Consider the following 27577-nt stretch of genomic DNA (forward strand, 5'->3'; position numbering starts at 1 on the left):
TACTCTTTTTCTCAGTTAAAAAACAGACAATAAGATGAGTGTTACACACCCACCCACCACCCTATCAATCTCTGTCCTTCACACTCCAGGAATTATCATTAAAAGCATCTGCATCTCCTCTCCTCAGGTTACATACGAGATTAATGATGCTGAATATGTGGTGGCAAGTTTCCAAATTATGTTAGAAATGTCCTCTAAGATGACCCTTGTTCTATGTTTAGGAAAATGCTCTGCAAAATACTTACAGCATACTACATTGACCAGAGTTAAATAAAAATTTATTTTAGACTATACATGTATATGTAAAATATTTATATTATTTTCCTATGAAGTGTTCTATTATACAAATTACATATGACATCTCTTAATAGTGTTGAATGCTCACCTCATAACCTGAGCTACTGTATTTGGGCCATACCACTCTCCTATTGGTTTGCCCTCGTCCACTCCAAGTTGTGATATGATGTGAAGTGAAAAGGTGGCACACTTATGATCTTCAAACATACTCATAATCCTTAGGTATGTGTCACTGGATTCAGCAGGAGTCCAAATCCAGTCTCTACCTGTTAAATCAAATGATCATTGGGACACTGAATCACCCAAATGGAAATGTATGTTGATATACCCTCTACTGCATTCTTAGCTTAACTATTTGGAGGGGTGTTAATGTTGCAGTTTAAAAACTGTAGTGTAAAGCACCCTTCTGGCAAGACAGTGATGGAGTGAATGATGGTGAAAGTTTTTCTTTTTCGGGCCACCCTGCCTTGGTGGGAATCGGCCGGTGTGATAATAATAATAAAAATATATATATATATATATATTTATGTATGTATATATATATGTATATATATGTATGTATATGTATGTATATATATGTCTTTCTTTCAACACACCAGCCGTATCCCACCGAGGCGGGGTGGCCCAAAAGGAAAAACGAAAGTTTCTCCTTTTACATTTAGTAATATATACAGGAGAAGAGGTTACTAGCCCCTTGCTCCCGGCATTTTAGTCGCCTCTTACAACACGCATGGCTTACGGAGGAAGAATTCTGTTCCACTTCCCCATGGAGATAAGAGGAAATAAACAAGAATAAGAACTAGAAAGAAAATAGAAGAAAACCCAGAGGGGTGTATATATGTGTATGTACATGTATGTGTAGTGTGACCTAAGTGTAAGTAGAAGTAGCAAGACGTACCTGAAATCTTGCATGTTCATGAGACAGAAAAAAGGACACCAGCAATCCTACCATCATGTAAAACAATTACAGGCTTTCGTTTTACGCTCACTTGGCAGGACGGTAGTACCTCCCTGGGTGGTTGCTGTCTACCAACCTACTACCTATATATATAATTATATATATATATATATAATTATATATACATATATATATATATATATATATAATTATATATACATATATATATATATATATAATATATATATATATATATAGGTAGTAGGTTGGTAGACAGCAACCACCCAGGGAGGTACTACCGTCCTGCCAAGTGAGTGTAAAACGAAGCCTGTGATTGTTTTACATGATGGTAGGATTGCTGATGTCTTTTGTCTGTCTCATAAATATGCAAGATTACAGGCATGTCTTGCTACTTCTACTTACACTTAGGTCACACTACACATACATGTACACATTTATTCATACACACTCATCTGAGTTTTCTTTGATTTTATCTTAATAGTTCTTGGTCTTATTAATTTTCCTTTTATATCCATGGGGAAGTGGAATAAGAATCTTTCCTCCGTAAGCCATGCGTGTTGTAAAAGTCAACTAAAATGCCGGGAACAATGGGCTAGTAACCCCTTTTCCTGTAAAGATTACTAAAAAGAATAAGAAGAAGAAAATTGTCAAAGTGGGAAGTCTGAATGTGCGTGGATGCTGTGCAGATGATAAGAAAGAGATGATTGTGGATGTTATGAATGAGAAGAAGCTGGATGTCCTGGCTTTAAGTGAAACAAAGCTGAAGGGGGTGGGAGAGTTTCAATGGAGAGGAATAAATGGGATTAGGTCAGGGGTTTCAAATAGAGTTAGAGCTAAAGAAGGAGTAGCAATAATGTTGAAGGATAAGCTATGGCAGGAAAAGAGGGACTATAAATGTATTAATTCAAGGATTATGTGGAGTAAAATAAAGATTGGATGTGAAAAGTGGGTTATAGTAAGCGTGTATGCACCTGGAGAAGAGAGAAGTGTAGAGGAGAGAGAGAGATTTTGGGAAATGTTGAGTGAATGCATGGGGAGTTTTGAATCAAGTGTGAGAGTAATGGTGGTTGGGGATTTCAATGCTAAAGTGGGTAAAAATGTTATGGAAGGAGTAGTAGGTAAATTTGGGGTGCCAGGGGTAAATGTAAATGGGGAGCCTTTAATTGAGCTATGTGTAGAAAGAAATTTGGTAATAAGTAATACATATTTTATGAAAAAGAGGATAAATAAATATACAAGGTATGATGTAGCACGTAATGAAAGTAGTTTATTAGATTATGTATTGGTGGATAAAAGGTTGATGGGTAGGCTCCAGGATGTACATGTTTATAGAGGGGCAACTGATATATCGGATCATTATTTAGTTGTAGCTACAGTTAGAGTAAGAGGTAGATGGGAAAAGAGGAAGGTGGCAACAACAAGTAAGAGGGAGGTGAAAGTGTATAAACTAAGGGAGGAGGAAGTTCGGGTGAGATATAAGCGACTATTGGCAGAAAGGTGGGCTAGTGCAAAGATGAGTAGTGGGGGGGTTGAAGAGGGTTGGAATAGTTTTAAAAATGCAGTATTAGAATGTGGGGCAGAAGTTTGTGGTTATAGGAGGGTGGGGGCAGGAGGAAAGAGGAGTGATTGGTGGAATGATGAAGTAAAGGGTGTGATAAAAGAGAAAAAGGTAGCTTATGAGAGGTTTTTACAAAGCAGAAGTGTTATAAGAAGAGCAGAGTATATGGAGAGTAAAAGAAAGGTAGAGAGTGGTGAGAGAGTGCAAAAGGAGAGCAGATGATAGAGTGGGAGAGGCACTGTCAAGAAATTTTAATGAAAATAAGAAAAAATTTTGGAGTGAGTTTAACAAGTTAAGAAAGCCTAGGGAAAATATGGATTTGTCAGTTAAAAACAGAGTAGGGGAGTTAGTAGATGGGGAGATGGAGGTATTGGGTAGATGGCGAGAATATTTTGAGGAACTTTTAAATGTTAAGGAAGAAACAGAGGCAGTAATTTCATGCACTGGTCAGGGAGGTATACCATCTTTTAGGAGTGAAGAAGAGCAGAATGTAAGTGTGGGGGAGGTACGTGAGGCATTACGTAAAATGAAAGGGGGTAAAGCAGCTGGAACTGATGGAATCATGACAGAAATGTTAAAAGCAGGGGGGGATATAGTGTTGGAGTGGTTGGTACTTTTGTTTAATAAATGTATGAAAGAGGGGAAGGTACCTAGGGATTGGCAGAGAGCATGTATAGTCCCTTTATATAAAGGGAAAGGGGACAAAAGAGACTGTAAAAATTATAGAGGAATAAGCTTACTGAGTATACCAGGAAAAGTGTACGGTAGGGTTATAATTGAAAGAATTAGAGGTAAGACAGAATGTAGGATTGCGGATGAGCAAGGAGGTTTTAGAGTGGGTAGGGGATGTGTAGATCAGGTGTTTACATTGAAGCATATATGTGAACAGTATTTAGATAAAGATAGGGAAGTTTTTATTGCATTTATGGATTTAGAACAGGCATATGATAGAGTGGATAGAGGAGCAATGTGGCAGATGTTGCAAGTATATGGAATAGGTGGTAAGTTATTAAATGCTGTAAAGAGTTTTTATGAGGATAGTGAGGCTCAGGTTAGGGTGTGTAGAAGAGAGGGAGACTACTTCCCGGTAAAAGTAGGTCTTAGACAGGATTGTGTAATGTCACCATGGTTGTTTAATATATTTATAGATGGGGTTGTAAAGGAAGTAAATGCTAGGGTGTTTGGGAGAGGGGTGGGATTAAATTATGGGGAATCAAATTCAAAATGGGAATTGACACAGTTACTTTTTGCTGATGATACTGTGCTTATGGGAGATTCTAAAGAAAAATTGCAAAGGTTAGTGGATGAGTTTGGGAATGTGTGTAAAGGTAGAAAGTTGAAAGTGAACATAGAAAAGAGTAAGGTGATGAGGGTGTCAAATGATTTAGATAAAGAAAAATTGGATATCAAATTGGGGAGGAGGAGTATGGAAGAAGTGAATGTTTTCAGATACTTGGGAGTTGACGTGTCGGCGGATGGATTTATGAAGGATGAGGTTAATCAAAGAATTGATGAGGGAAAAAAGGTGAGTGGTGCGTTGAGGTATATGTGGAGTCAAAAAACGTTATCTATGGAGGCAAAGAAGGGAATGTATGAAAGTATAGTAGTACCAACACTCTTATATGGGTGTGAAGCTTGGGTGGTAAATGCAGCAGCGAGGAGACGGTTGGAGGCAGTGGAGATGTCCTGTTTAAGGGCAATGTGTGGTGTAAATATTATGCAGAAAATTCGGAGTGTGGAAATTAGGAGAAGGTGTGGAGTTAATAAAAGTATTAGTCAGAGGACAGAAGAGGGGTTGTTGAGGTGGTTTGGTCATTTAGAGAGAATGGATCAAAGTAGAATGACATGGAAAGCATATAAATCTATAGGGGAAGGAAGGCGGGGTAGGGGTCGTCCTCGAAAGGGTTGGAGAGAGGGGGTAAAGGAGGTTTTGTGGGTAAGGGGCTTGGACTTCCAGGAAGCGTGCGTGAGCGTGTTTGATAGGAGTGAATGGAGACGAATGGTACTTGGGACCTGACGATCTGTTGGAGTGTGAGCAGGGTAATATTTAGTGAAGGGATTCAGGGAAACCGGTTATTTTCATATAGTCGGACTTGAGTCCTGGAAATGGGAAGTACAATGCCTGCACTTTAAAGGAGGGGTTTGGGATATTGGCAGTTTGGAGGGATATGTTGTGTATCTTTATGTGTGTATGCTTCTAGACTGTTGTATTCTGAGCACCTCTGCAAAAACAGTGATAATGTGCGAGTGTGGTGAAAGTGTTGAATGATGATGAAAGTATTTTCTTTTTGGGGATTTTCTTTCTTTTTTTGGGTCACCCTGCCTCGGTGGGAGACGGCCGACTTGTTGAAAAAAAAAAAAAAAAAAAAAAAATATATATATATATACAGGAAGGCCCCACTTATACGGCGGGTTAGGTTCCAGGCTACCGCCGTAAAGCGGAAATCGCCGTAAAGTGGAACACCCTTTTTTTCCACTTATAAATGCATACAAACACTAGATAACAAGTTTACACTAACATATATTAAGTTAGCAATAGAACCAGGCATCAAAAAACAATAAAAAGGTACAATACACACATAGTGCACTCATTACTTACCTTAAAATATTTATAGTCTTAATCTAGGGTGAGACAAGTAGTATTTATTGTAAGAAATCAAGTGTGGTATGTATTGTAATAGCCAGGCTATCTTACCAGGCCACCCCACCCACACATACTGTTCTATGATATTTAAGCATCCCAGAGCGATAAAATGTATATACAGTTCACTCATTACTTACCTTAAAATATTTGTAGTCTTAATGTAGGGTCAGGAGTAAGTAAATGAGATAAAACGAATAAATGAGAGAGAGAAAGAATGAGTACATGAGGTAACAGAAGCAGAGTTATGTAAACAAACCAGGCTCCCACATCTTATATTTATGTTTATTTATTCTATTGTGGGGTGTATTTATCATCTTTTTATGTTATGTATCGTGTTTATTATATAATTTTGAAAAAAATATCATGGCTGGATTAATGAAAATGTGTATATTACCGTAATATACGACATTTAATGAGACTCCGTGACTATTGTTATTATCACCACTTGTGGAAGTCGTCTGCTACCACAGCTCACATTTATGTTTATTTATTCTACTGTGGGGTGTATTTATCTTATTTATATGTTATGCATCGTGTTTATTATATAATTTTGAAAAAAATATCATGGCTGGATTAATGAAAATGTGTATATTACCGTAATATACAACATTTAATGAGACTCAGTATTGTTATTATCACCACTTGTGCAAGTCGTCTGCTCACATCTCACATTTGTTTATTTATTCTACTGTGGGGTGTATTTATCTTATTTATATGTTATGCATCGTGTTTATTATATAATTTTGAAAAAAATATCATGGATGGATTAATGAAAATGTGTATATTACCGTAATATACGACATTTAATGAGACTCAGTATTGTTATTATCACCACTTGTGCAAGTCGTCTGCTCACATCTCACATTTGTTTATTTATTCTACTGTGGGGTGTATTTATCTTATTTATATGTTATGCATCTTGTTTATTATATAATTTTGAAAAAAATATCATGGATGGATTAATGAAAATGTGTATATTAACGTAATATACGACATTTAAATGACTCGATGTATGTAAGTTTATTTAGGTACAGGTATACATAAGTATAATTATCAGAGTATATATAAAATATGAAATAACTTTTAAAAACATTTGAAATTTTGGAGTTTCCAGACAAAATGGAGAGACTTAGTGCTTACTGAGCTCATGGAGAATGTAAACAAACAGGGTGGGGCACGGTGACCGTATTAGAAAGTCAGGTGGGGGGGAGCCGTATAGTGAGTTTTGGTCATAATTTGAAATGTCCGTATTAGCGGAACGCCGTAAAGTGAAACGCCGTAAAGCGGGGCCTTCCTGTATATATATATATATATATATATATATATATATATATAGGTAGTAGGTTGGTAGACAGCAACCACCCAGGGAAGTACTACCGTCCTGCCAAGTGAGTGTACAACAAAAACCTGTAATTGTTTTACATGATGGTAGGATTGCTGGGGTCTTTTGTCTGTCTCATAAACATGCAATTTCAGGTATGTCTTGCTACTTCTACTTGCACTTAGGTCACACTACACATACATGTACAAGCATATATATACACACCCCTCTGGGTATTCTTCTATTTTCTTTCTCGTTCTTGTTCCTTTTTATTTCCTCTTATCTCCATGGGGAAGTGGAACAGAATTCTTCCTCCGTAAGCTATGCGTGTTGTAAGAGGCGACAAAAATGCTGGGAGCAAGGGGCTAGTAACCCCTTCTCCTGTATATATTACTAAATGTAAAAGGAGAAACTTTCCTTTTTCCTTTTGGGCCACCCCACCTTGGTGGGATACGGCCGGTGTGTTGAAAGAAAGATTGGCAATGGGAGCCTGAGCACACTGCTGTGAAGCACAGATGCTAGGTGACAAGTATACCTGACCAGATGCATGTGTAAGTATTTTGTGTTTCCAGACACTGTTTTAGAGCTAACAAGCTTGGGATAATTTTTAAAATATACAAGACAGTTCGTTACTTAACAGAATTCTTCCTCCGTAAGCCATGCGTGTCGTAAGAGGTGACTAAAATGCCAGAATCAAGTGGCTTGTAACCCATTCTCCTATATATTTTACTAAATTTAAAAGGAGAAATTTTCCTTTTTCCTTATGGGCCACCCTGCCTCTGAGGGATATGGCCGGTTTGCTGAAAGCAGGAAAGTTCTTTATTTTACTGCGAGATGGCCACCAAAGTAAATAAAAAAAAAAGTACAGTAACTATTAGTAATGTGTGATATATGTGATTACTTCCCCACTGTTTGCAAGGATCTGATATATACTTGTTGATCTAGGATACCTTTAAATATATTTTTTGTTACAATATTCTAATTATTATTTTACACTTTAAATTTGGCAGGCTTAAATCTCCTGTGAGGATAATAGTTGGTGTAGGATTTTCTACTTTAAATTCATAGTAATTTTAAATCATTTGAAGATTTCAACAGCAAAGTGAATTTTATATATACAGGCCTACTTTTCTCTGAGATTTGGTTACTGTATCTCTATACACATGATCAAGCACTGAACTACTTAGGGAGTAATACAGGATTGCACATCTATGCATATTATATTTGGTATCCATATATCACTGTCCAAATACATCCCTGGGATGAACTTTTAACTAAATAAAAAATACTATCTTTATAAACATCTCAGACTAAACGAATGCAGATAAAATGCTGGTTGAGTAGTCAACATTCTAGTATAGTACATTATATGTGTACTTAAAAATGTTTAAGAACAGTACAGCACTGCACATAAAAAGAAAATGTGAAAATAATTACAGTAATATGAATTTAGTTTTTCAAGCATGATAATTTGCTGATATAATACACAAATTTTAAGGTTAAAAATAAACTAAAAATAGTCAACATACCCAAGTGTCTTCGGAGGAGAGCTTCAGCTAACACCATCTGTCCACAGCGTAACATACAACCCCAACCTCTGTCAGACGTGAAAGTGGTATCACTAATCTGAGCAAAATTTCTTCGATACGTGAGCCATATCCTGGACTGTACATCATTCCGAAGTGGTTCTAGTTCTGAACAAAGAGGAAATAAAGAAACAAAGTGCATAAATAACATTAATTCAAGTCAAATGTTAGAATAATATATTTAATTACATTATTATTTCAATATATATAAAAGAAATGGTACATTTAATATCTCTGGATTCATTTCATGTGTGTCCTGTCAACTACACCTTAAAGTTGCAAGCATTACCATCTATTCTCGCTGTCTTGTGAAAATTATCAGTCTTACCTTTTTCCCTTCTGATAAGACAACTGACCTGTTTGAGTTGAATATTTTTTTCCCAGTATCCATACTGGCTCTTCTGACTTAGGAAAGTCTTCTGGTTCACTCAGTGCCCCTTCATAAGTCATACAAGCTGCAAATATATTATGTAGAAATAAAAGTTAATGCTATAGTATGACACACTGTACAATAACACCAGAACCATATCACAAGAAAAAGACATCAATATTAAGTGGAAAAATGTAAATTTATTTTACTGGAAGTTGACTAATTACACAAATTACTAACCTTCTAAACAATTAACACAATACCAAAACTATAAAAAATCTGCTCATAACCTAGTCAAAAAACTGGGAAAAATAGTCATGAAAAATTGCTAAACAGGATAAAAATGATGGTAGAGAAGTGAACAGATGACCTAACACTAATCCATTTATTCACTCCAGATGACATATTATGTACTGGCTATTTATTGAAATCACTACTGTATACACATGAAGTTCCCAAGAATTAGTTATACAGCAAATAAAAAATTGAGAGAACAATCATGCCCATCAATAGTCAGCAACCTACATTACACACTTGACATTTTACAAAGCAGGATACATTCTTTACACAACACCTTCACAGAACACAAATACCATTTTCTATAGCTCTAACATACCTATCATCTTAAAGAATTTATGAAGTCGCCCGATACTATTATAAAGGAAAGAATCGAGAGCTTGTAAGATCCAAAGCAGGTGTCTGCGCCACCAATATGGAATTCTATGGATCCATCTTCCAATCATGGTCTATAAAGAAAAATACACGAGTTCAACCGAAAACTTTTAACTTGTGCATCATTTGCATTTCTTTAACAAAATCCTTAGAATACTGATCACCCATATAATATGAAAGTGGCATTAATAAAACATAATTAAACAGCATCTAGATGTTACACTGAAGATCAGAGAAATTGTGTAGAGATTTTAAGCTATGATGTGCAACTGTTATGATCAATGTTGTTGATAAAATGAGATCTTATAATTCATTTGCAATGTCGTAGTTAAATACCTTTCAAAGTTAAACTTTATACAGGACTGAGTACCTGTAATGGCTTAGGAAGAATAAAATGCCACTTTGTATTCTAGACTTGAATAAAAAAAATGCAGCTTTATCATGAAGTCCAAAATATTTATATTACTGTTTTATATATCATAGATAAATGGAGCACAGTAACCAGTAATTTCATGAGATTTTTCAAATTGAAAACTTGCTTCAGTTTTCTTATACAACATGCAAAGTGGTTTAACAAACTTGAATGGATTGTATGATGTGGCATTCATGTCACTGGGCTTGAGTAATATTTTGCAATATTATTTTCATCTACTATACATAGTTTTAAGAAATTTACACCATTATTTTCCTCCACCAACTTTAAATTATAACATGTTAGTATGCTAGTTCCTTGTTTTCACTTTTAATCTTTAAATCTACATCACCACTTTAAAATTCTTTAAATCATAAATGCTTAAGGACTGGTTAAAGAGTGAATATAGTGCTATCACCATATTATTATTATTATAATCAAAAAGAAGCGCTAAGCCACAAGGGCTATACAGCGCTGCAGGGCAGGGAAGGAAGCAAGGGAATTGGATGGCAGAAGGGAGGGGGGATGATCAGCAGGTTACAGAAAACAGCGGGGCAGGGGATAGTACGGGGGTAGAGGGTAGCAAGAGATTCAAGTAGAAAGGGCTGAAAGTATCAGAATTTGTGAAGTAAGTCAGTCGTTGTCAAAAAGTCAATGAGAGAGTCCGGATGAAAGGTGGGTCCATCAGCGAGAAGGGAAGGTAAAGAGAGAGCAGCGGGGCGAAGACGACGACAGAGGTAAATTCTGCGTGCTCGTTGATAAAGTGGGCAGTCCAACAGAATGTGGCTGACTGATAATGGAGCTTGGCAATTCTCACAGAGAGGAGCAAGACGCCTCTCCATGAGATATCCATGAGTAAGACGAGTATGGCCAATGCGAAGACGGGAGAGAGTAGTCTCCCAACCTCGACACTGGTGATAAGAAGACGGCCAGTAACCTATACTCGGTTTAATAGACTGAAGTTTGTTGCCGAGCATAGTAGACCAACGTTGTTGCCAACGGGTGTGAAGGTGGGAAGATATTACAGCAAAATAGTCCGTACATGGAATACCTCTATAAGAAACTGGTAGGTCATGTACTGCTGACCGCGCAGCAGTGTCTGCCTGTTCATTGCCCTGTACGTCAACATGACCAGGGACCCAACAAAAAACAATATCTTTATGCTTAGTAAAGATGCGGCGTAGCCAAAGTTGGATACGGAGGACTAAGGGGTGAGGTGTATCAAATTTTTGTATAGCCTGTAAAGCACTAAGGGAGTCTGAGATAACCACAAATGATGACACAGGCATAGATGCAATATGGATAAGTGCTGTAAGGATGGCATATAATTCAGCAGTAAAAATACTAGCTGAAGATAGTAAATGCCCTTGTACGACGCTGTCCGGAAACACTGCTGCGAATCCTACGCCGTCAGAAGACTTAGAGCCATCTGTGTACACAGCAATGGCATGAGAATGAGAGTGAAAGTGGTCAAGAAAAAGAGAGCGGGAAGCGACCGTAGACAGTTGGGCTTTCGAGCAAGGGAGGGAGAAAGAACAGACTCGAACAGCTGGAACTTCCCAGAGGGGTAGGGAAAAGTGAGATGCTACATGTACATAGAAAGGTGGTAGTTGAAGAGAAGACAAGAGCGAATGAAGGCGAAGAGAGAAGGGACGGAGTAAGCAGGGGCGGTGAACAAATAAAGAATGTCTACTAATATCAGTGACCATTCTATAAATGGAAGGATTGCGGAGATCATGAGAGCGTACATAGTAGCGCAGGCAATGGGCATCACGGCGATCGGATAAGGATGGAACGTTCGCTTCTGCATAGAGGCTTTCGACAGGGGAAGAGCGAAAAGCACCAAGGCATAAACGTAATCCTTGGTGATGAATGGGGTTAAGGCTAGAGAGAGTAGCAGGAGATGCCGCTGAATAGATCTGGTCACCATAATCAAGTTTCGATAAAATAAGGGTGGAATGTAGGTGAAGGAGGGTTCGACGATCAGCTCCCCACGAAAGATGAGCAAGGGTTTTAAGAAGGTTCAGCCGGCTGTGACAAGTTGCCTTCAGAGAGGTAATGTGAGGTTTCCAGGATAACCTACGATCAAAGAGGAGGCCCAGAAACTTGACTGTATCACGTTCAGGGATACGTGAGCCATAGAGGTACAAAGGATGATCGGAGATGACAGAGCATCTAGTGAAAGTGATTTGGTGGGTTTTAGTGCTGGAAAATTTAAACCCATGTGTGGTGGCCCAATTGGAAACACGGTCGACTGCATGCTGGAGAGAAACTGTAAGGAGATGACAGTCAGCGCCTGCACAGGCAATAGCGAAGTCATCAACATAGAGTGATGACCAAATATTTGATGGAAGACTAGAGGCCAAATCATTAATAGCAAGGAGAAAAAGTGTTGTGCTCAGAACACATCCCTGGGGGACACCTTCAGCTTGGATAAAGTCCGGGGAGAGCACATTATTAACCCGAACAGGGAAATGCCTGTCAGTTAAGAAGTTCTTAAGGAAGGATGGTAGATTGCCTCGAAGGCCTAAGGAGTGGGCTTGGGCTAAAATATTATACCTCCAAGTTGTGTCATATGCCTTCTCAAGGTCAAAAAATATGGCAATAACTGAGTGGTTATTCGCAAAGGCATTACGAACATACGTATCCAAGCGCAGTAAGGGGTCTATGGTAGAACGTCCCTTACGAAAGCCATATTGACGAGTGGAGAGACTGTTGTGTGTCTCTAAATACCACACTAAACGTCTATTTACTAGACGTTCCATTACTTTGCAAACTGCACTGGTAAGAGCAATGGGACGATAGTGGGAGGCTTCATGTCCCGTAGTGCCTGGTTTGCGGAAAGGAAGAACAATGGCGGATTTCCACAGCTGTGGAAGAACTCCTTGTGACCAAATAAGATTGTAAAGGCGTAATAGGACTGCAAGGGCTGACTGATGTAAATGTTGTAGCATACGAATATGAATGTCGTCGGGCCCAGCTGCCGATGATCGACAAGCTGAGAGTGTTGCCTCCAGTTCTTGAAGTGTAAAAGGCACATTATACTGTTCTTCGCTGAGACAAGAAAAGTCCAAGGGTGCTAACTCTCTGGCAGACTTTGAGGAAAGAAATGAGGGGCATAGATGGAGTCCCTGAGAAATACGGACCAGATGATTGCCAATTTCATTGGCAACATCTAGTGGGTTTGCTATATCAACACCGGCAACCCGCAGAACAGGAGCCGGGTCAGGAGAATATTTACCACTCAGTTTTCGTACTTTTTTCCAGACTGCACTCATAGAGGAAGCAGAGGTGATGGTGGAGACATAATCTCGCCAGCAAGTGCGTTTAGCGTCACGGATGACACGGCGAGCGATCGCACGCTTCTGTTTAAAATCAAGGAGTCGCTCTGTGGTTCTATTGTACCGGTACTTGCCCCATGCAGCCCGTTTCAAACGTACTGCACGAGCACAAGCAGGAGACCACCAAGGCACGCATTTATGAGAATGCCTGCCCGAAGTTTGGGGTATAGAATGAGAAGCTGCGGTGAGAACGGAGGACGAGAAGAGGTGTAAAAGCTCATCGATGGAGGACGAAGAAGGAACCTCTTTAAAAACAGTCAGGTGTGAGTAAAGGTTCCAATTTGCCCGATTAAATTGCCAGCGTGGGGTGCGAAGAGGTGGCGAATATGAAGGGGAAGTAAGAATGATTGGGAAATGATCACTGTCATGTAAGTCCGGGAGAACAGACCAAGTAAAGTCTAATGCGGCGGAGGAAGAGCAAACTGAGAGATCGATGCAAGAGAGAGTATGAGTCCGAGGATCAAAATGGGTGTGAGTACCTGTATTTAAAACATGGAGGGGGTGGGTGGCAAGAAAAGCCTCTAACTGAATTCCTCGGGAATCACAGTGAGACCCTCCCCTGAGGAAATGGTGGGCATTAAAATCACCAAGTAACAGAATCGGTGGCGGTAATGACGAAACAAGGAAGGCAAAATCCGGAATAGATAATGCCCGAGAAGGAGAGAGATATAAAGAACAGAGCGTATACCACCTATGTAAGTGGATACGGGCTGCTGTGTAATGCAGCGAAGTATGAACAAATAGCTGATGGTACGGAATATCAGTGCGGAGAAGAAGGGCACTTTCATTAAAGGTCCCATCAGGAAAAGGATCTGAAGAATACAATAAATTATAGCCTGAGATGTGAGAAATAACAGCAGAGTGTAATTTTGGTTCCTGTAAGCAAACACCAACAGGGGCAAACTGGGAGAGTAACATCTGAAGCTCACCCCGATTACCCCTGAGGCCGCGTATATTCCACTGTAAAAAGGCCATGATTGGCAATGATAAAGATACTTGAAATCCGCAGGTAAGGGTTCCTACGGACTAGAAGGGTTAGAAAAGTCCACATGCGGAGGCAGTGGAAAATGTTCAAGCAGCGAAGGAACGGTGCGCTGTGAAGAAAGGAGTTGCGCAGATGGAGCAGAGGAGAGAGAAAGAGCGGAAGGTGGATCAGTGTCCATTGATGGTTTGGTCTCTGCAATATATTCAGAGATTGCTTCAAGTGTTTCGGAATTCAGAGATGTCGTATGGGAGACAATATTGGGAATGGTAGGGGGAGGATGAGTAAAGATTGGAACTGTATTGGACTGTACCAAGGTAGGGGGGGGCGAAAGGGTGGAGGGAACTGGAGAAGCGTGGCAGGGGACAGAAGAGACAGGAACCTGGGAGGTGGCAGAAGAGGAAGAAACTTGGGAGGGAACAGGGGAGGAAGGTACATTACGAGGAGGAGGGTGAACCTCTGCACTTGTAACTGAGCCAGTGAGAGGGGAAGAACTAGGGACAGAGACAGGGAGGGTAAAATGAGGAGGTGGAAGATGGGTAGGAGGTGTTACCGGACCTTTTTTTGACTTTTGAGAAGTAGAGGGACGATTGGGAAGAGGTGTCGTACGAGGTCTCGTCGATACAGAGGCTTGTAAGAGAGAACTCGAAGAAGCGAGATTAGACTGAGGCGTTGAAGTAGGGACGTCTGAGCCGAGGACAGCAAAAGGATTAGATACAGGAGTGATTATGGGAGAGGTAACCACAGAGGTGGGTGTAGAAGATGGGATACCAGAAGTGGGGGGACGTTTTGAAACACGGGAATAAGAAACACGTGGGAGTCTCCCTTGGAGGCGGAGATGAGAAACTGCCATGGCATAAGGGAGACCTTCTGTCTCTTTGAGGTAACGGATTTCCCGCTCGTTTAAATAGACCTGACAACGGCGAGAGTACGAAGGGTGAGCCTCATGACAGTTAAGGCAAGAGGGAGATCGATTGCAAGACGTATTAGAATGGTCATCGGCACCACAGACTGGGCATTCGGCGATAGATCTGCAATATTTCACTGGATGGCCAAATCGCCAGCAATTTCTACACTGTTGTGGTGTAGGGATCACCTTTCGAACTTGTAACCGATGTCCTGCTATATAAACTGAGGATGGGAGTTCTCGGCTGTCAAAAGTTAAACGAGCCACATTGCTAGGGTATCGTCTCCGCCCACGGGCAGGAAGAACGTAAGTGTCTACCTTAAGGATTGGGAGATCTTGGAGTTCCAGCTGTTCTAGAATGTCGGTGCCACATGTCTGGAAATTTTGTTGAACTATGGTATGGGGCAGAATAACGGTACCACTACAAGAATTGAGGGAATGATGTTTTTCAAGGGTGACAGGAACAGTATCTATATGGGAAAGACGAGAGAGCTCACGAGCCTGGGTAGCATTCTGTACGGTAATGATGCGCGTACCGCTCTTAAGAGCATGAAAAGAAATATCTTTACCAACATGGCGTAGGAGTGCCTTGCCAATACTATGGTCAGAAAGATAGGCAGTAGAGGAAGTTGGTCGTAAAGTGAAGAATTTAGTCCACTGTTCAGTCTGAAACTGAGCGTGGAAAGGTAGTGAAGGACGTGTCGATCGTTTCTGAGAAGAACGAGAAGGTGAAGGTGGAGAAATATCATCAGCAGGTAATTGTCGTTGACGTTTAGGCGTGGGACCAGAGTTGGTCCGACGTGGAACGGGTCGGCGATTTGAAAATTGCCGCACCGTAGAGGGAGAGGCCGGAAGCATAGTCAGAGGAGAGCGAAGGTCTGATAAATCGAAGGAGTCAGTCGAGGCCTCAGTACCTGAAGCGGGTGAGGAAACAGCACCGGCAATAGGTACAGAGGCATGAGGAATGTCTGAAGGGTGGTCCAAAGACGAGGCGGGGTCAGAACGGGGTGCGGTATCAAGAAGGGGCCCGGGGGTACCAGGTTCATGGACTAGGGCTGCCATGGTTAGGTTACTTCTTTCTTTTTGTTTTTAAGAAAAAAAAAGAAAAGAAAATAAAAATAAAAAAAAAAAAAAAAAAAGGGGGGACCGGGGAGGGATAGTTCCTAGGAGGAATGAAAGGGCCAGAAATCTCCCTCCGCGCCCAAGAGGACTCGACACCGCTAGTAGCGCAGATGCAGCATGGAACCCGTGCCATACCCTACCCTTCATGCCAGTAAACCAGCAATCTTTGATAGCAACCTCACATCTGCCGAGCTACCTCGGTGGACAAAAGAGAGGGCGCCCGGATATCCGCCACAAAGCATACCTCCTTCAGCCACCACCCCCGGAATCCGAAAGGTGGCTTCCAGAGATACACCCGTCGCCCAAAAGACACCCAAAGCTACTCCGGGATACCGGAGAGGGATCGGGACATCCCTAGGCAATCCAGATTCCACGGCAAACTACGCCACCGCCAAGAAACCTCAACGGAATGGGATGGACCCCGGTGTCCTTTCCCCTACCCAGGAACTAGCGCGCCTGTGGGAGAAATCCCAAAGGACAAAAAGAGGAAGGGCAAAAGGGAGGAGTGGGGAGGAGGAGGAGGAAAGGAAAAAGGGGAGGATGGGGAGGATGGGATAGGGGAGGGGAGATTGGGGGGTAATTAGGTTCGGTCTGAGGAAGAAGACCGATAGGCTATCACCATAGTTATGTAGTATAGAAGAATAAAAAATCGTAATACTTTAACTAACTCACAATTAGAAGAGGAAACGTTTGACAATATTTTTTTTCAGTCTATTTCAGTAACAGATAACTCAAGCTTCATTTGTATTAAGTAGAGTAACTGCTAAAGCTTATGAAGTGGGTTACCTCTTGTAAATGTTGATGTCATTGTGTTAAGATTTTCTATACACTGCATATACAGTAAATGATACACAGTAATTTTAATCATTACCTTCACATTTGCTATTACTGCAAATACATTATTTATTATTAACAGATTATCTCAACTTGAAAATTAACTACCAGTACTTTCTATTTCAGTCATTATATTTGCAGAAAACTCATCCATGGTTTCTAAATCATAATAATTTCCCAGATCACTGTCAGAAACTCGTTTAAACACCTTGATCAACCACTGACTGCCCTCTTTACTGACACAGCTAAGTCTTTAACTACCAACCACAAAAGATGAATGTCATCTCTTACAAATAAATACTGTATTTTGCGACACATAAAATGCACTGGCATGTAGGATGTACGTACCCTAAATTTAGCAAGAAATTTTCTAGAGCCAGTGAATAGCTGGGTAATTCATAGATCCCAAGCGTGACCCCAAGCCTGACCTTCACTGTGCTGGATGCAGGGTGATTCTGAGGGGTCAGATTTTGAAAAAAAGTTTGTTTTATATGCTGCAAAATATGGTAACTTTTATTGTAAAATCCATACAGGCAGTCAAAATTTACCTTGGAACACTTAAAAGAGTACTTAATGATCCAGCTATTCACCCTAATAACCCTGGATAGCCACTCATTATCTACCCTCTTTCCTGACAATACCCATACCACAAGTGCACTACCCCTTTCTTTAAATATATCAGCTGCCTTCTTGAACCTTTACACTGCAGAGGTTTGGGAACCAGGGTAAATTACTCTAAATTGGCTAAAAATGAAAACCTTGGGGGTATTGAAGGCTCTTTAAATATATAAATAAAACTGCACATTATTATTTGGGAGACACGGACAAAATAGTTTCCGATTTCCATGGTTACTTCAGGAGGTTCCACAACACTAACACCAGCTACTCGCAAAACGGGAGCTGGGTCTGGAGTGTACTTGCCACACAACTTCCGTTCCTTCTTCCAAACTGCACACATAGTGGAAGTCGAGGTAACGGTAGACACGTAGTCTTACCAACAAGTGTGTTTAGTGTCGCGTATGATGTGGCAAGTGACTGCCCTTGCCTGCTTAAAATCCAAATGATGATCTGAGGTCCAATTATATCGATAACTGCCCCATGCAGCAAGTTTCCAACACACTACACGGGCACACACAGGAGACCACCAAGGCAATCATGTCTCTGAGAATGCCTGCCGGAGGTTTGAGGAATAAAACGTGACATTGCAGTCAAAACTAAGTTCGAAAACTGGTGCACCAGTTCATCAACATAGGACGAAGGGTCCCCACAAAAAGCGGTAAGATGAAAGTAAGTCCCAATTTGCTCACCCAAAATGCCAACGGGGGCTGCGAGGCAGTCAGGAATATGCAGAAGTGTGAAGAACAGGAAAGTGATCACTGTCGTGCAAATCCGGGAGAACAGATCAAGCATAATCAAGTGCAATTGATGAGGAGCAGACAGAAAGATCAATGCAAGAGAGAGACTGAGTGTGAGAGTCAAAATGGGTGGGAGCACCCATATTTAAAGCATGAAGAGGATGAGAAGTGAGAAGAGTCTCCAGCTAATCACCAAGAGTGCCACAGTGGGACCTTCCCCAAAGATGATGGTGAGCATTAAAATCACCTGACAACAAGATGGGCGGGAGCAGAGAAGAGATCAAAAACACAATATCCAAGATACAGAATACATGGGAAGGGGAGAGATATAGAGAGCAAACTGTATACTATCTGTGTAAATAAATACGAGCTGCAGTATAATGCAGCAGAAAATGAACAAAGAAATGTTGATACGGTATACCAACGCACACAAGAAGTGCACTCTCATTAAATGATTCATCAGGAAAGGGATCAGAAGAATGCAACAGCACATAGCCCAAAACAGGATGAATAACACCTGAATGAATTTTAAGCTCTTGTAACCCGATACAAACTGGGGAAAATTGGGAGAGCAATACCTGGAACTCTCCCTGATTACCCCTGAAGCCATGAATATCCCATTGTAAATAAGTCATTATTTACTAAGACAGGTATGCCAACAATAAGAAGCGATTAGGATTAGTGGAGGCAACAGACAGCATGTAAACAAGGAGGAATCGGAATGACGTGAAGGAAAAGATTGCTGCGAGGGTCGTGAGAAATAAGGAGGAGTAGGAGGAGGTGTGCCAGTGTCCATTAAGAGTTTTGTCTCCACAATATAGTTGGAGATAGTGTCAAGTGTCTCAGTGGATAAGAAAGATGCCAATACCATGACTTCTGAGACAGGTGAGGTAGTGCAAGTAGAGATCAAGGATACTATGGAGGAACCAAAGAGGTCTGAGGGGTAAGAGGCGTATGAACCTGGAGATATGCCCCGGCGGGGACAGAAGAGTCCTGCAGTGGAACAGGAGAGGTAAGAGACTGGAAGGTAACTAGGGAAGAGTCTGGGGAGGAACAGGAGAAGAAGGGACCACATGAGGGGGTAAGAACTAGGCACTGAGGCCGAAAAGGAAAACTGTTGGGGAATTGTATGCATCGGAGGAATGCGAAGAGACTTGGGCTTATGAGACAGGTTCAACTTCGCAGGTGATAGGCGCAAAGAAGATGCAGGCATGCGAGGCCATGCAGACTGAGAAACTAGCAGGCGAGAAGAAGAAGCAGAGGTAGGAATAGGTAAGGAGGTGGGGGTTTCAGAGGGTAAAACCGTAAAAGAATTAAGAGACGGGGGTGACCCTGGAATACATGACACTGGAGGAGCTGTAAGGCAGGAAGGACGCCAAGGTTGGAGGTCTCCTAGCTACTCGAGAATAAGGGACACGAGGAAGATTCCCTTGAAGGGGGAGCCGAGAGCATAAGTAAGGCCTTCGCATAAGTAAGGCCATAGCATAAGTAAGGCCTTCGCTCTCCTTAAGACAATGGATTTGGCGTTCGTTAAGATAGACCTGACATCGGTGGGAAAAAGAAGGATGAGGTTCATTGCAATTGAGACAAGTGGGGGGTAAGACTACAAAATGTATTGGCATGCTCTGTGGCACTGCAGATCGGGCACTCCGCCATAGATCTGCAGTATTTAGTGGGGTGTCTGAAGAGCCAGCAATTTCAACACTGTTGGGGAGTAAGGACCACTTTACGGACCTCTAGGTGATGGCCCATGATATAAAAGAAGGATGGGAGCTCACGGCAGTCAAAGGTTAAGCGGACGATTTTACTGGGAAAGTGCTTCCACCTGCGAGCAGGCAAGACATACAGTGGACCCCCGGTTAACGAACTTTTTTCATTCCAGTAGTATGTTCAGGTGCCAGTACTGACCGAATTTTTTCCCATAAGGAATATTGTGAAGTAGATTAGTCCATTTCAGACCCCCAAACATACACGTACAAACGCACTTACATAAATACACTTACATAATTGGTCTCATTTGGAGGTGATCGTTCAGCGGGGGTCCACTGTATATATCCACTTTGAGAATTGGAAGCTCCTGAAGGGCTAATTGCTCCAAAATATCATCAATGCAAGACAGAAAATCACTTAGTACAATGGTAAGAAGTAAAACTACCGTACCACTGCAAGAATTAAGAGTACATAGTGTGCTTGTGAACTGTGATTGGAACGTTATCAATGGAAGTAAGATGGGAAAGATCACGAGCTTGTTCTGCATTCTGAACTCTAACGATGCGTGCACCGCTTCAAAGAGCGTTAGAGAATATATTTTGGCCAATGTGTCGTAAAATATCTTTACCAACACTATGGTAAGAAAGATTATCAGCTGGAGATGTTGGGTGTAGGGAAAACAATTTAGTTCACTGTGTACTTGTAAACAAGGTGCATAAAGTGGGTGTCGCGTAGGTCATTTTTGAAGAACTGTCATCAGCAAATGATCTGGAACGCTTAGGCATAGTACCGTGGGTAGCCCAACCTGAAGTAGGTATGCGATTCAAAAACCATCGCACCCTATTCGAGGAAGCCGGATGCAAAGTTAAAGGCGTGAAAGAGATAGAGGCACTAGCAGAAAAGGGCAGAGCCTCAGCATCTGGAGTAGGTGACAAAGCACCAGAAGCAGAAAGTACAGGGGTATGGGAAGAATCTGGAGAATGGTCCGATAACAAAGCCGGGTCAGAACAGGATGCGGTAACAGAAAGGGGCCTGGAAGAATGAAGGTTATCACGGAATGAAGTCTCCATGATAGTGGTACCTCTTTCTTATTATTTTAATGAAAAAAATAGAGAAGGAAAGAAAAAAAAAAAAGAGGGACAGCAGAGGGGCAATCACTATAAGGCCTGAAAGGGCTGTAAGTTCTCCCTCTCGTCTGAGAGGACCTTGAGACCGCAAGCAGTGCAGATGCAGTGTGAAACCCATGCCATACCCTATCCTTCACGCCAGTAAACCAGCATTCTGGGATAGCAACCTCGCATTTACTGGGCCACCTCAGCGGACAAAAGAGAGGACGGTGGGAAACCTGCCACAAAGCATACCTCCTTCAGCTGCCACCTCCCAGAAGTGACAGGCAGCCTCCGGAGATGCACCCGTCAGGACACCTCACCCCCTTCTCAGAAATCCAGGAAGGGAGCAGGGTGCCTCCAGATAATCCAGATTCCATGGCAAACACCACACCACCCGAGGAACCTCACGGAGCAGGATAAACCCCAGCATAGTTCCCCTATGGAAATATAAACACAAATGCAGTATACGTAATGTGATCCTTTATTGACTACGTTTCGCCCACACAGTGGGCTTTTTCAAGTCACAAACAGAACTACCTGGGGTGGAAGGAACGCGAGTATTTATAGACCAGTTCAGAATGCTGAGGTCAGGTGAAGAATGCTGCATCTGATGATGTACCGAGTGGGGTTATAGAGTCTAAAAACTTGGGTAGCTTGGAAAGGAGATTGGATAAGTTTGTGAGCAGACCTTCTACAGTGTTCTTATGTGGGATAGCGATGAAGAAGTTTCTTGGCAAGTGGTTCAGCTATGTTATAGAAGCCACTATTCTGGTTGAAGTTGTCGGATATAGAAATAAGTGATGATTCCAGGATTCTTCGGCATTGAGTGTTGTCTTCTGTGGCGATAAGTCTTGAGTTTCTGTAGTTTATCAAGTGGTTGTGTGAATTACGGTGTTGTACGCAGGCATTCCTTGTGTCGTCAGACCTGCTTGCGTATTGGTGTTCTGAAATACGTGTTTGGAGGTCCCTTGATGTTTCGCCCACGTATAACTTGTTGCAGTCATTACAAGGGATTATGTATACCCCTGCAGAGGATGGAGGCTTGTCCTGTCTACTACTGGTGATGTCCTTGATGGTCGTGGTTGTGGAGGTAGATACTTGGAATGATGTTTTGACAAAGATGTTGGAAACATGTTTGACAATGGAGTTGGTGGGAAGGACTATGTATCTCTTCTCGGCAGTGTCTTCTCTGGGTGTGTTGAAGATGTTTAATGCCCGCCGTCTGCAGTCTCTGATGAAGTGACGAGGATAGTGGAGTTTAGAAAATATTTGTTCAATTATAGTGCATTCTTCCTCAAGGAACTTGTTGCTGCAGATTCTGAGTGCACGCAGGAAGAAGCCTATAATTACACCACGTTTGGTTTTGGTGTCGTGGTGAGAGTAGAAGTGGAGAAGATCGTTTTGGTTGGTGGGTTTTCGATAGACTTTAAAACGAAGTTCGTGGTCAGCTTTGCAGAGCAAGACATCAAGGAAAGGAAGAGTGTTGTCGACTTCTTCTTCAAGTGTGAACTGTAGAAGGTCTGCTCACAAACTTATCCAATCTCCTTTCCAAGCTACCCAAGTTTTTAGACTCTATAACCCCACTCGGTACATCATCAGATGCAGCATTCTTCACCTGACCTCAGCATTCTGAACCGGTCTATAAATACTCGCGTTCCTTCCACCCCAGGTAGTTCTGTTTGTGACTTGAAAAAGCCCGCTGTGTGGGCGAAACGTAGTCAATAAAGGATCACATTATACTGCATTTGTGTTTATATTTCCATTGTGTCGGTATTTTATACCATTTATTTCCATAGTTCCCCTACCTGGAAACTGTAATGCCAGAGGGGAGGGCCCCCAGAAGCTACAAGTGGGACGGGGAAAAGGGAGGGTTGGGAGCCGGGAGGAAAGGGAAAAAAAGGTGGGGATGGGGAGGATGGGATAAGGAAGGGAAGACTGGGGGGTAATTAGGTACAGTCTGAGGAAGGAGACCAAAGGGTCTAATTCCTTAGACCAAGTGCCTCTTTGCCACATCAAGGAGCTCCCCCCCTTGAAGAGGCCACATGGGTCATACAGCACTGTCATCTTGTCCACAAAATCTTCTGTTCTTCCACATAAAAGCAAGGTATCCACACCCAGGCAAAAATAGTTATTTCTTCCTGTGCAAATTGTTATTTTGGGAGTTATTAGTCACACAAATATTTCCGAGATGAAAAATACTTGCCCATCAGGGATTAACACAAATATTTAGGTACAGTGTGCAAATAATGTGCTAAATTCAACAACGACCTAGTATGGGTAAAGTTAGGTTACATGAGGCTTTGTAAAGTTAGATTATATTGCTTGTGCTCCATAAAAATGACCTAGTTAGTTTTTGACCTGTCAATATTAGTTTGTAGTTCTTTAACCACATACATTACTGGATGACATGTCTAAATACTAGCTGCTGATTAATGGGAGGCGTATTTCAGCCACAAAAGTATTTAACCAAGACAGAAGTCACAGCAATATGTTGAAGCTGAGAAAATTTAGATTTCAAAAGGATATAGTGAAGTACTAGTTTGGCCTAATGCAGTGCTCCTTCATTATCATTTATATAACTAAAATCTCCCAAAATAACAAATTGCCCAAGATATAAATATTTCTTGTCTGGGTTTGGATACTTAGCTTTAATGTTAAAAACGAATAAATGGCTAAATTCAACCGAGCAGCTATATTCAATATTGACCAAACTTATTACTAACCTTGTGAAATGTCATTAATAGACCTGGGTAACGCTGCCTCACAATGGGTTGTAATTAACATTGATAAAAAAAATGGCCAAGTTTTAATTAACTTAAGTTTAGCTCTACATATTACAATGCAATAATTATAAGGCGATTTAAGTGATGTACTCTACATACATCACAAACAAAATACTATTTGTCCCCTGTCCTGAAAAATTTTGAAGTGTAATTATTTTCATTACGGCAAAACATCTTGTCCAGTAAGCACTTACAACTTCACACACGAGGATACCGAAGTGGAGCTAATATATCCTTGACGCCGTGCATAATAAACTTCTGGAGATAAAGATATGAGAGAGAATAAAATAATCACCTGCTATGATGTCATCCATGGTCAGTCACTGGTTTGTTATCATTGTGACGTCACATCTCTCACACCAATGCTTCAAACTCACCAATACCTTCATTAATACCTTATAAAAAACCTCCTGGATAAAGTACGATTTATATTAAACTGCTCTGCTCGAAATCAAAGTCGACTGGTAAATTATTTTAAATTTCTGCAAAGTTATAAGCAATATTTAAGAGGGTTTCGCCAGTGGAGGTTCAAAAGCTTCGTAAGGTTCAAGCTGGTAGCTGCTTGATCGATGTGACAGTTTTTATTCAGGTTCAATACACAGGTTTAACCATTTACTGTTATCTTATATATAGTAAAATTGTGTAAATTAACTTAGGGGAACTCAGTAAAGTAAAGCATAGAGTAGCGTAAAGCATAGCGTAGGTAGACACTAGTCAGAGAAATAGCAAACATCGAACTAAAGCTAAAGGAATCTTATAGGAATCAGGAATCGCGGGAAAAACTAAAAGCCATAAATGAAATCGAAAGAAACCCAAAGTATTTCTTTTCTTATGCCAAATCAAAGTCGAGAACAACGTCCAGTATTGGGCCCCTACTTAAACAAGATGGGTCCTACACAGATGACAGCAAGGAAATGAGTGAGCTACTCAGGTCCCAATATGACTCAGTTTTTAACAAGTGGCTAACGAGACTGAGAGTCGAAGATCTAAATTAATTTTTTATGAGAAAGCCACAGAATTTGGTAAACACAAGCCTATCTGACGTTATACTATACAGAAAGCCCCTTGTTATGCAGAACTTTTCGGGTAAATTAGGTAAATTTTGTCTCTAGGACGACTAAGGGTCGACAATCCAAATGAACTCTTTATGAAGGAAACCCAAAATTTGGTCATCTCAAAAATCTCAGATATTATCCAAACTCCATAAGACTTTGTTAGTTTAATTAGTTTAATATCTTTATTATGCACCCCATTTACCCATCCTGTGGGCGGTAGTCAAAAGATTACAGAGGTAAGATAAGATAAGATTTCGTTCGGATTTTTAACCCCGGAGGATTAGCCACCCAGGATAACCCAAGAAAGTCAGTGCGTCATCGAGGACTGTCTAACTTATTTCCATTGGGGTCCTTAATCTTGTCCCCCAGGATGCGACCCACACCAGTCGACTAACACCCAGGTACCTATTTGCTGCTAGGTGAACAGGACAACAGGTGTAAGGAAACGTGTCGAAATGTTTCCACCCGCCGGGAATCGAACCCGGGCCCTCCGTGTGTGAAGCGGGAGCTTTAGCCACCAGGCCACCGGGCCACATAATTGGTCCAGGGACTGGACTCCAAAGTTTTGATAGCTGAACAAGTTACAAAGGTAATAAACTAGATCTGGTCACAATCATGACAAGTTTCAAAGGTAATGAATCATAAACACATTAATACATGGTTACAATCATGAATAAATTACAGAGTAATGAGAAATTATAAAACATTCTAGGGAATGCATGCATTGCCCCAACAGATGTTGCTAGGTGCCTGTCCCTCCTCGGCAGGACAGCCAAACAGCCATTGCAAACAGCAGCAGGTTGCGCCAGGATCTGCTGCTTGCAGGAGCACCAACGACCCTCCCCATGAGGTCCAAGAGGCCAGCGACTCTGCTAGCAGCCCGAGGGAGAGCTGCCCTGGGGAAATGTCAACGTCCAGGTGGACGCCAATTTGATTGAAGATCCCAGGCCCTTTGTAAAGGTGAAGGTGCAGCAGCTGTCACCTCTGTCTGCTGGGAGGGGCTGTTGTTAAATGACATGCCCATGCACTCTGCCCCCAGGCCCAGACTCATGGAACTCCGTGTTCATCAAGAAGTGCGAGAAGCCCCTGTCGCATGCCTTCAGCATTCTTTGGAGAGCAAGCATGGACACAGGGGTCATCCCACACACACTAAACACAACAGACATAGCCCCATTCCATAAGGGTGGCAGTGAAGCAATCGCAAAGAACTACATTATTATTATTATAATCAAAAAGAAGCGCTAAGCCACAAGGGCAAAGAACTACAGACCGATAGCACTAACATCCCATATAAAAATCTTTGAGAGGGTTCTAAGAAGCAAGATCGCCAACCACCTTAATACCCATCATTTACACAACCCAGGGCAATACGGGTTTAGAGCAGGTCGCTCCTGCCTGTCCCAGCTATTGGACCACTATGACGGTCCTGGATGCTGGGTTTGACAAGGTTAGGTTAAGGATCCCTAGCTTTATTGACAAGCTCTGGAGTTTACCTGGAGAGAGATTCGGGGGTCAACGCCTCCGCGGCCCGGTCTGTGACCAGGCCTCCTAGTGGATCAACGCCTGATCAACAAGGCTGTTGCTGCTGGCTGCACGCAAACCAACGTACGAGCCACAGCCCGGCTGATCAGGAACTGACTTTAGGTGCTTGTCCAGTGCCAGCTTGAAGACTGCCAGGGGTCTGTTGGTAATCCCCCTTATGTGTGCTGGGAGGCAGTTGAACAGTCTCGGGCCCCTGACACTTACTGTATGGTCTCTTAACGTGCTAGTGACACCCCTGCTTTTCATTGGGGGGATGGTGCATCGTCTGCCAAGTCTTTTGCTTTCGTGGTGAGTGATTTTCGTGTGCAAGTTCGGTACTAGTCCCTCTAGGATTTTCCAGGTGTATATAATCATGTATCTCTCCCTCCAGCGTTCCAGGGAATACAGGTTTAGAAACCTCAAGCGCTCCCAGTAATTGAGGTGTTTTATCTCCGTTATGCGTGCCGTGAAAGTTCTCTGTACATTTTCTAGGTCGGCAATTTCACCTGCCTTGAAAGGTGCTGTTAGAGTGCAGCAATATTCCAGCTTGGATAGAACAAGTGACCTGAAGAGTGTCATCATGGGCTTGGCCTCCCTAGTTTTGAAGGTTCTCATTATCCATCCTGTCATTTTTCTAGCAGATGCGATTGATACAATGTTATGGTCCTTGAAGGTGAGATCCTCCGACATAATCACTCCCAGGTCTTTGACGTTGGTGTTTCGCTCTATTTTGTGGCCAGAATTTGTTTTGTACTCTGATGAAGATTTTAATTTCCTCATGTTTACCATATCTGAGTAATTGAAATTTCTCATCGTTGAACTTCATATTGTTTTCTGCAGCCCACTGAAAGATTTGTTGATGTCCGCCTGGAGCCTTGCAGTGTCTGCAATGGAAGACACTGTCATGCAGATTCGGGTGTCATCTGCAAAGGAAGACACGGTGCTGTGGCTGACATCCTTGTCTATGTCGGATATGCGGATGAGGAACAAGATGGGAGCGAGTACTGTGCCTTGTGGAACAGAGCTTTTCACCGTAGCTGCCTCGGACTTTACTCTGTTGACGGCTACTCTCTGTGTTC

At 41.7% G+C, this 27577-nt stretch overlaps 1 protein-coding gene across 10 annotated transcripts in view; it reads right to left on the reverse strand.

The window, feature by feature from the left end:
• The window catches only part of LOC128702089 (cysteine protease ATG4B), a 65703-nt gene extending 41320 nt beyond the window's left edge, over positions 1-24383 (reverse strand). The window contains exons 1-6 of one of the 10 annotated variants that reach the window (XM_070102826.1): positions 24218-24269; positions 17314-17420; positions 9312-9441; positions 8682-8780; positions 8269-8433; positions 386-563 (exon numbers count right to left, since the gene is read on the reverse strand). In XM_070102826.1, coding sequence (XP_069958927.1) covers positions 386-563; positions 8269-8433; positions 8682-8780; positions 9312-9438 — 569 coding nt within the window. In that variant the 5' untranslated portion in view covers positions 9439-9441; positions 17314-17420; positions 24218-24269. Of the gene's footprint in view, positions 1-385; positions 564-8268; positions 8434-8681; positions 8781-9311; positions 9442-17313; positions 17421-23862; positions 24027-24116 lie in introns of those variants that run through there. The other 9 variants (XM_070102827.1, XM_070102828.1, XM_070102825.1 and 6 more) reach the window with 9 other exon arrangements.
• Positions 24384-27577: the final 3194 nt, after the last annotated feature.

Source organism: Cherax quadricarinatus, chromosome 83, assembly GCF_038502225.1.
Source record: "Cherax quadricarinatus isolate ZL_2023a chromosome 83, ASM3850222v1, whole genome shotgun sequence".
Lineage (NCBI taxonomy): Eukaryota > Metazoa > Arthropoda > Malacostraca > Decapoda > Parastacidae > Cherax > Cherax quadricarinatus.